The sequence below is a fragment of the Nicotiana sylvestris genome, chromosome 3 (assembly GCF_000393655.2).
Source record: "Nicotiana sylvestris chromosome 3, ASM39365v2, whole genome shotgun sequence".
NCBI lineage: Eukaryota > Viridiplantae > Streptophyta > Magnoliopsida > Solanales > Solanaceae > Nicotiana > Nicotiana sylvestris.
In genome coordinates this window covers 154,269,139-154,279,890 of record NC_091059.1, presented here as the reverse complement: position 1 = coordinate 154,279,890, position 10,752 = coordinate 154,269,139, and the positions used below count along the sequence as shown (strand labels likewise).

The window sequence follows — 10,752 nt, the reverse complement described above, 5'->3', positions numbered from 1 at the left end:
GGACCAAAAATGGGATAAAGGTTGGAGATGCCCTGAATCTGACGGAAGCCCTCATTTTCCTTCACTCTTGGAACATAACTCCATCAATTCTAATTTTTTTGAAAATTCAACTGCTGCTGCTGCCAAATTATAGGTTGAAAATCCACTATAGGTTGAATTTATTAACGCTGAAAGCCAAATTGATAGACATAAATAAATGATTTGTCAATGCATGCTTGGTTCATTCTTGGGGCTGTTGCTGCTCCAAACCATGCAGCCAAGCTTTATAGCCACCAACTTACCATTCTTTTAATCTATTCACATCTAAGAGTAATATTTGCATCCAGCATATCTCTAAGAACAGTATTTCAAATTCCACCTAAATATAAATTCATTTCTCGAGTCTAAATTTTGCTCGCCAAGCTTCATGCATGGCTTCAAGGAAGAGATAAGCTACTTTGTCCAGGAAACTGATTCTGAAGTTCAAGTAGGTGAAGACATCAGTGACAGCTCTCCGCATTGCTCTACCTCACAGTTCAACCCAGTGAATCTAGAGCGAGAAACATTACTAATTATAGTACAAGAAACTACAAACTTTGTAGGAGTATGTTGCATTGTTGGATTACATACACACAGCACCTCCAGATACATGTTGTAAGGCTACAAATTTCCGACAAAACTTAGCTATCACTACCATTGGAGTTCAAAAAAAGCAATGAAAGCTCACAAAGGGGAGCAAATGGTTCACATAAAGAAGACGATTCTTCACCCTTCACACCTCCAGTCCTTGTGTTTATACAAGGTCTAGGGACAATCACGTAGATATGCGTCTCATGTAAGTATCTTCATGCACAAAAACTGGTTCCTGACTGGTCTGTGGAGGAATTTGTGGGTGTCCCATTGCAATGCCACCTTGACTTGGTACTGGTGGATGCCATGGATCATTGATGTTCTTTGCAGATACCAAGGAAATGTAATAGATGATTCCAAGAGCAACACTGGCAAGGGACAAGACAGCAGCTCCAGCAAATACTCCAGGCTTTACAACATAGCAATAGTAGTTGCCAAAGTACAGGCTCTCTTCACCATGCTGATCATTCAGTGCTGCGCCCGTTAGCAATAATAGAAATGCTATGACGAATGTAAACCTGCATAAGCCGCAAGTTTTGGAGACCTTTATTAAGGCTTCTTCAGATGGTATGTAAGATCAAATTGGTCCACTGACTCCACCAGAGAAATAACTTTTGATAGTATATTCCAATGCATATACAACAACAACCCAGTAATAATTTCACCATATTCCAATGCATATGACCAAGATAAATACGGCTGAATACATACGGAGACACTTAAAGTTGGCACGATTTTTCATTTAGAAACCTGAACTTAAGGGTGTTCCTATTGAGGACTTATACTACCCGAAACTTATTCCAATTGAGCACTTTTTTGACAATCAGCCAAACTTACAAAGTTTGTGCAATGCACTCGCTGCTGATGTGGCGAATGACGAATAAAAAAAAGACATTATTTTGAGTAAAAAAAAGGGAAAACTATGTTAAATTTATTTAATAAACAAAATAAATCAGTGGCATTGATGCTCTTCACTATTTTTATGTGTGTTCTTGTTCCAAGCACGATTTTAATACAATTTTTTAAGAGAAACTCCTCCAAATTTGTTATAACTTTTGCTAAAGATTCCCCACGACGACCCGAAGACAACCCCAATATTAATTTCCCAAACTTTCATCAAATCAAGTAACTCATTTTAAACCTTCAAGCTTTTTAAAGACTCATTAATGATGCTTTCATTTAGTCTCAGTTCTCTGCTTCTTCTTTTGCAAACTATGTAAGCAAAATCAGTGCAACAAGATTTCAATTTGTAAACTATGTAAGCATGAGCCGCCGGTTGCTTTTTCAATTTCGAAATCAGTGCAAAATTAGTGCAACAAGATTTCAATTTCTTAGGGTTGAAGGGGGGGGGGGTCGCTGGTTTTTTGGAGAGGATGAGCCGTCGGTTTCTCTCGCCAGATTCCGGCAGTGAAGAGACAACTGGCAGATCTGTTTCGTTTTTGAGGGAGAAGAAGAAGGAATTAAAAAATAAAAAATAAAAATAAAAATCTATTTTTTGGAGTCTTCACGCGCCTATATCGGGTGAAACTCACATTATATGCCAACTCAGCAAGAAGTGCTCAATTAGAATAAGTTTCTGGTAGTATAAATGCTCAATAGGAACACCGTTGAGTTCAGGTATCTAAACAAAAAATCGTGCCAACTTTAAATGCCTCCGCATGTATCCAGCCGATAAATACAATATTAGAGAAAGAACTGTTGGTTTGAGGGGCAATGATATCTCAAGGTCCAGCCACAATTTAAGGTTCAATGGCTTCAGCTAGACCACATTTCTGGACTCGCAACAAGATATCTTGTGACCTAATAGGACTGCATTCCCAGAAGTTAAGAGTTTGAGGGGGAAAAAAGGAAAAGAAGAAGATAAGAAAATATGCTCCTGCCCACCTCCCTTGCACGTAACCCCCTTAATGCTGTGCATTGGAACTTGTATCTGTAGGCCCAGTAGGGTACCATTGGTTGGTGAAGTAATAAGAACAATATGGAATATTTTTAATCGGATTAATTACTGTCCTTTAAAAGAGGAGAAAAAGGCCAACACTGTTAAAAAGTACTATATATCCACAAGCCAAAACAAATGCTAAAATTTTGATACTTCCAAGAAGTTTGTACATGCAGTTGTTACAAGTACAAGAGCCAGCGTTACAGATGTAAGGCAAGCTTTTGGCTTCAACAACGTTGATAGATATTTTATCATACTTCTATATATAAGACAGAATAGGTCTAACCTTCCTTCTTCAGTCAGGATTTGAACATCCTAAAGTAAATATCAGAAATATTTAAAATAGTGATTGGTTTAAATTAATACTGATATCAATTGGCTTTTTCCTTTCTCAAAAAATTACAATAAAAATGGTGATGTGAAATGGACAAAATCGCAGAGTAAGCTTGTCAAATTCGGAATGTGGGAATAACGAAGGTCTATTTTGCCTTTGACTGCAGATATATAAGGTCTCTCTTCCCAACACAAAAAAGGCAGGAATTCCATGGAAACTACAGGACAACAATTATCTGTTATTCGGGTCAGCTTCCATTTGATCCACTACAATAATCAACGACTGAACTTGAATTTAATTAACAGTAAGCCAAATTACAATGATAAGAAGAAACAAATAAATACCTTTTGATCTAAATGTATTGCAGTAATGACTACTGAACTTGAAATTAGTTATTACTTCATAACCAACTTACCAGGATACAACAAAACATAGTAGTGCTAGTGACCGATTAGATCCTGACTGATATTGACGGCAACAGACACATCCACTTGCTACGTTGACAATTATTTGAGCAACCATAAGAGCCACAGCAGCAACCAATCCAAGGCCCAGTGCAGGACTCCTTGGATATACACATTCTGAAGGAGAGGGAAACTGGACCTGAGAACCCTGAAGAATAATTGAATAGTACTATGAATTAGTCATGCCGACTCTCTATGAAAGCAAGGATAACGTAAACTCTCTTTACCCCTATATTCTAAGGACTCAAAATTCCCAACAGCAAACATGAAATGAAAGTAACTTAAATCCTGTGACAATCCTTAGCAAATGAAATTCAGCATGCAACCAAACAACCATAAAAGATCTGTTTTCTTAGTCCATTTGTGCTCTCTCCATCTACCAACCCCACCTGTAAAACTCCTCCAATGTATTTATGAATGGTAGCAGGGCAACGGGTGATATGATCTGAAAGCCAATATAAGCAAACAATCTCCTCCACTCTCCACTGTTATGTGCCAATTGTCCCACATGGATCAAAAAGAGAAATATTTATGGGTTTATAGGCCAAATGGGTTCTACCACCTAATAGATTAGTCTTTTGGGTTGGGTTCTCCTTTTTGGTCTATAACATCCCCTAAAATTCTTAAAATTCCCTCCGCCCTACAATACCTCACCCATAGGCTTGTTGTATGGGATGGGGGAGAAAGTTAGCAGGTTGTTACTCATGGAAGAAAGAGACACCCAAGGTGCAATTTCTGCCCAGGTTTGAACATTCAAACCATGCAAATTCAGCTGAATATGCCCAGACTGAACCCAAAGAGTTTTGCAAAGACGAGCAAATTTAATCATAAGAATCCAGGCTTTAACAGTTGCAGTAGAAATGATGTGGGTTTCCTTAAATTGGCAATCGCATGAACGCTAAGTTCTACTAGGAACAAACATAGCAAGAGCATAATGGAATTTCAGCTCAAATTTGACCGCACCTAATTTCCCTACAAAAAATGAAACTTTAATCTCGTGGGAGCAGCTTGGGATGCTATCTTTACAGCTGATAATCAGAGGACCAGCAAGAGAACATATGGAAGCTGGTGTTAATTGTCCATAGCGAATGGAGAGGAAGTAAGTGCACCAACCGTTACTCCATTTTCCACCACCAACAAAATATAGAATGTGCTGCTTAACTCATTTAGATTAACTAGGAACATCAAACCACAATATTAAAGCAGCTGCTATTTATTAAAGTTCCCTTTGTGGCGAAGATCCAATAACAAAGAGAAGGGCAGAAAATGTTATTTAACCCTCCATTTATTAGGATTCTTTGTTTTAGACTATAACATTTGATTGGTTTTTGTATTAAAAGAATAACACGATGAAACCATTCGCATAAGCAGGTCATTTGTAACAAAGATTTGAACTTTATTAGAGAGCAGAGTATACCCATAGCTATTTTCCAGATTAAATCATTTCAGACTGAACACCAAGCTAATCAGATGATAGTAAAAAGGAAGGGGGGGAAAAGCTCGATATGAAACAAAAATAAAAATAAAAAAGAATCATGGGGGAAAAATTACCTTAATTCTAGTGGCCTCAGCAGCAAAACCAGTAACAGCAGAAAGCAACCCTAGAAATCCCACAACAGCACAAATTACTAACACCTTCCTTTCCATGGCCTCTTTCTCTCTTGTTTATCTACGCCAGAAGGAAAATCACAGAAACTGTCGGTGACTCACGCAAGAAAAACTCTCTTTGACTGTAACTTGAATGGAATAAAAAGCAAGAAATAGTTTTATTTCTGGAAGCAGAAGAAAGGGGGGGAAAGTGTAGTGAAGTAGAGACCAAGCAATGTAAAGCTTGTGAGTAGGACGAAAAATTGTCACACAGTGGAGAGTGGAGACAATGACAAGTGACGATATACGAGAGAAGTTATGGAAATTAAATGTCACTACTCTTTTTTAAAACAAAAGTACTGACAATACGATAAAGGATTGGCAAATCAAACAGTACTTTTCCAAGATGATAAAGATAAACTAATAGCTACTGCCTACTTGTAAATAGAGCTGTATTGTGGGCTGGACCCAGCCCGGGACTGCCTGCGAGATCACGGGCCTAATGGGCCAAATGGTCCGGGTCAAACGGGCCAGTCTCAAACGGTCTTTGAGGCCCACTTTGGATCGGTCTTATACAAATAAATCGCGAGTCCGGGATCGTTTAGCCCGGGACCGGCAGGCGGGCCTGGGCCGGTTCAACCGGGCCCAACGGTAATTTTTTTTTTAAAAAAGACCAACGGCTAGAAATTAAAAAATGTTATGAAATATAACTCAAAGTAACAATATTGAACAAGGACATAAAGCAATTTAGTAAAACATGAACAAGAAATGGAAATAGAGAGAAGGAAGAGATTTTCTTCTTCAATTGTGTGTATTTTCCTATCTATTACAAGGCATTTATATAGGTATAAAAAGTGAAGAAAATATGTCATGGAATATGTCATTGAACATACAAAATATGTCATTAAATATGTCATTAAGCATTTGAGATGAAGATCATGGAAGAAGAGTAGACATCCACCATAATGTGATATTTATCATAACACTCCCCCTTGGATATCCAAAGATAATGTGCCTCGTTAAAACCTTACTAGGAAAAAACCTATGAGAAAAAAATCCTAGTGAAGGAAAAAAAGTACACATGTTTAAAAATACGCCTTTTGGTTGCCTCGTTAAAAACCTTGCAAGGAAAACCCAGTGGGACAAAACCTTGTAAGGGAAAAAGAGTACAACGCGTATTAACTCCCCCTGATGAGAGCATCAATTCACATCCTTGATCATTCACATCCCATTCTTGTACACTAGTTTCTTGAAGGTTGATGTTGGTAGAGATTTGGTGAACAAATTAGCCATATTATCACTTGAAAGAATCTGTTGCACATTGATATCACCATTCCTTTGAAGATCATGTATGGAAAATAACTTTGGTGAAATGCGATTTAATTTGTCCTAACTCCTTTTATGAATCCTCCCTTCAATTGGGTTATGCATGTTGTATTGTCTTCATACAAAATTGTGGGTAGTTTGTAACACTTCAAATCACATTTTTCTTGAATAAGATGTATTATAGACATCAATCATACACATTCTCGACTTTCTTCTTAAATGACAATTATCTCAGCATGATTAGATGAAGTATCCACGATTGATTGCTTAGTCGATTCCCAAGATATGGCAGTGCCTCCACATGTAACACATAACATGTTTGAGATCAAGCCTTGTGTGTGTTAGATAAATACCTCACATCAGCATAACCAACAAGATCAGGATTGCAATCATTGCCATAAAATAAGCCTACATCGATAGTCATTTTTAGATAACGCAATATGTGTTTGATTTCATTCCAATGTCTCTTGTCACACCTCCTTTTTCCGCACCCGAGGGGGTGCAGGGGAGTTTTTTCCAATTAAAGGACAATCGAAAACGGGATTTGTTTATTTATTTCAGAGTCGCCACTTGGGAGGTTTAGGGTGTCCCAAGTCACCAATTTTAATCCCGAATCGAGGAAAATAATGACTCTATATTACAGTCTGCGCACCAGAAATCCGGATAAGGAATTCTGTTAACCCGGGAGAAGGTGTTAGGCATTCCCGAGTTCCGTGGTTCTAGCACGGTCGCTCAACTGTTATATTCGGCTTGATTATCTGATTTTATACAAGTGTGAACTTATGTGCAAAATTTAACTTTTAACCGCTTTTATCATTTACTGTTTTTATCAAGAATTGCAACGTTGTGAAAATGTATCTCGAACCGCGTTACAATCAATGTACCCGTGGTCGTCGACACACTTTGACTCCGTTGAGATTTGGATTTGGGTCACATCAATGTGCACCCGAGTTTAAGGAAATTAAATTATTAAAGGCGCGCCTAAAGCGACTAGCGTATTTATTTTGGGTAGGACCGTGGAATTTTACTAAACGGTCCATCCCGAAGCCTAAACAATTTTTAAAGCAATATTTATTGAGGGCCCCGCAATTTGTATTTTTATTTGGCGAGGCTCACCTCGTTCTTTATTTCTAATGAATTTGCAACGTCATGGACATGCATCTCGAACCACGTCACAGTCAATGTACCCGTGATTAGAGAGGCATTTCGAATCCGTCGAGATTTGGATTTGGGTCACATAAATGTGCACCCGAGTTTAAGAAGGTAAAGTTTATTAAAGCGTATCCTAAAGAGACTAACGTGTTGTCATTTTAGGAAGGTTGTGAGATTTGCTAAACAACCCGTCCGGGAAACTAAATGCTTCAATGATTTACATTTAACAAGGGCCCCGCATCTGCGTGTTTTGTTTATTTTCATCGAGGCTCATCTCGTTCTTATTTTAAAAGGATATCCTATAGCAACTACGTTTCTTGTCGTGTTCGTCTCTATCAATTGAAAACGGTAGACAGTCCTAATTAATTACATGATTGCGAGTTTACTTATAACAGGATTTAAAATGCTTTTACAGAATAATAAAATGTGACTGCGATTATGGATAACTAGCCGAAAATTATGGGCCCAAACCTAGCTCATGCGAGATGGCCAAACCTGGGCCACTGCTTGCTCGAAGCAGGCCTGCTTGGCCTGTTTTGACCTGAACTCGACCTTCATGGGGTTGATATTACAAGTTTTATGTTCTTTGTCTTAACAGGTGGTTTACTAGTTATATGAGACCATTAATCAGAAAAGGAAGAACTTAACCCATGATGTACAGTTTTCATGCTTGGCATACGTTACAGCATATACTGCAAAGTAAACTAAATCTGAGATGCAACCTAATTCATTGAGAATACTTTTATCTAACAGCATACATATACAACTATCATTCGATCCCCTACATTGACATCAACTAGGCTTGTAAGCTACCTTCAGTATCCAAAATGTGAGCTATTAGACACTACATGACATTCAACACAACAGTACATGTATATAAACAACATCTGCAGATCTTCTCTTTTATACTCATTGCTCAAACTTTCGAGTTACATTGGTAGTGTAATTGTGTACCTGGTATAGAGGACAAAGAAGAAAGGAATGATCAGCTGGGCAGTATGCAGTAAACACAGCAACAGCAGATACACAGCAACAGCACAGCAACAAACCAACAATCAAATGTTTTCCACAGCCCACAGACAACCAGCAATATTTCCCAGAACAAAAGAACTAGCAGATAGTCGAGTACCAAACCAGCAATCCCAGGAAAGAGTAAGGAAACAACAGCAGTAACAGAGTATTCGATGCAGCAACACCAACAGTTCAACAAACACAAACAGCTCAGTCAATGCAAACAAACAGAACTTGGCCAAGGCAGCTTGACCAATATGAACTCTTATACCACTTTCAAACAGTGTTTGGTTACAATGTTTACTGGAAACTACCTTATGTTTTCAGTTTTCTTTAAACTCAGTAGACCTCTCTTCAGACTAAAAGTTTTCAGCCTCAAGACTAAAAATTCCAGCCCTTTTTTAAGTTCTCAAATGGCTTATTTATAAGCCAAATGACCCAGTGCAGCTAAGCTACCTCCTCCCCTACTTGCAGATTGCCCATACTCTTTTAAGCCCATGCCTAAGCATCTTTTGGTGCCAGCCCTTTGTTCCCCACGCCTGGTTTTGTTTAATCAAGAGTTATGGGCTCATTTTATTATTCATTTTAAGCCCCATACCCTTGTGTCTTGTTCCCCATTGGTATTAGTTTAATCCTAAATTAGTACCTTACTTGTCAGCTCATTTAAACTAATCTTTCTGTCCTTTTTAACACCCCAGAATACCCTTGTTAACCCTTGATTATTACTGCCCTGCCTATTGCAGCATCAGGGCATTTTTGAACTTCTGAGAGTTCAATTTCAGGACTGCCCTGGACTGAACCTTTTCAGTCATTTTTGCAATGCAAACAAACTCATTTCAAAAAATGCTGGGGCATTCAGTCAGTGGCAAGGTTCAATTAGTCACGTGAAATTATTAGCTTATTTGATCCATCAATTATAGATAACTAATCGACGACATTTATCAGGTCGACTATACTAATTATAACAGGTAATAATCAGTCGCTCATATAAACAATACGTTCAGGGACCTAAAGGGCATCAGATAACTTTTGTTCAATTACTGGGGTCTATATGAATTAACTCATTTGACGACTAATCTAATTGACGATCACGTTTATCATGGGGTACATTCAGAATATAAACAGAAAACAATTGACCCAATAAAAGGCCTTTGACAGAGATGGAAGAAATCCGAATGAAAAATGACAAACTAACAAACAAACACAACGAAACATGCTGACAACTTAATTAGAACTAAACAAAGAGAAAGGAAAACTTACCGAAAAATTTTGAAATCAAACAGACCCAAATCAGACTCAACTTTGACCATTTGAGGCCGAACAAATTTTAACCAGGGTGTTCTCACATGAGAACACCTTGGTTAAGATCCATTAAACCTCAAACCCTTGTTAAGACCGGCCGGATTCCAAGGCTATTAGTGTTCTAGGTTTTGGATCTTCAGATCTGAGGAGGTGGGAGTTGTGGGTAGATTCGGACCAAACCAAGCTTGGTTTAGTCACGAGGAGGGTCAGGGGAGTGTCTGGTATGAAGATGGGGTAATTTGGCGTAGGTCCGGGCTTGACTCAAATCTTCAAATGAAGATTCGAGACGAAGGAAAGTGATTCGAGGCAAATGGATAGCAGATCCATGTTCAGGAGAGTGAGGGGGACTTAGGGTGTTCAGGAGGTGGTCACCGGCGTTCGTGCCGCCGGGTTCTGGTGAAAGGGAAGCTAGGGCGGCTTGCTAGGGTTTGGGGTTTCAGTGTTTGAGCTTGGGGACGATGAAGGGGGGTTCGGATAGGGGGCGTGGGGAGTGATAGAGGGTTTATATACGGAGTAGGGGATTAGATCAGCCGTTAGATTAGATGATCTCAACGGCTTGGATCTGATGGTGAGAAATGAGACGGGGTTGTTTGGTAGTTAAACGGGGCCGTTTGGTTTAAGTGAGGGGTTGGGTCAGACCGATTATTGGGTCGGGTTTGAAAACGGGTTGCTGAAAGAGGTCCTGAGTCGTTAGATCGGCCTGGACGGACGGCTCAGATCAAACGCCTTTATACGGCGTCGTTTGGGGGGTTTGCCTGAGGCCTGGTTTGGACTGGGTCGGCTCGAATTGGTTTGGGCCTATTTTTGGTTTATTTTCTTGGCCCAAACCGTTTTCTTCATTCTTTTCTTCTCTTTTTTTTTCTTTTTTTTCTTCTAATTTTTAAAACTAAAAATAAAATGAAGTTCAAACAAACATTAATTTAACACCTAACATAATTATCAAAATATTTAAATAGATTAAATCGCACCCTAGAATATTTTTTGTGAATTTTCTTTTACTGAACGAATTATGGTCTAATTACCATGAC

The 10,752-nt window shown here is 38.7% G+C and overlaps 1 protein-coding gene across 1 annotated transcript; it reads right to left on the bottom strand.

Moving 5' to 3' along the window:
• Positions 1-530: 530 nt before the first annotated feature.
• Positions 531-5,319, bottom strand: LOC104243743 (protein VASCULATURE COMPLEXITY AND CONNECTIVITY). Its single transcript, XM_009798989.2, has 3 exons — positions 4,898-5,319; positions 3,298-3,494; positions 531-1,127 (listed from the first exon to the last, which is right to left on the bottom strand). Exons 1-3 carry the CDS (start codon positions 4,991-4,993, stop codon positions 794-796), a joined length of 627 nt encoding a protein of 208 aa, XP_009797291.1. The 5' UTR covers positions 4,994-5,319; the 3' UTR covers positions 531-793.
• Positions 5,320-10,752: the final 5,433 nt, after the last annotated feature.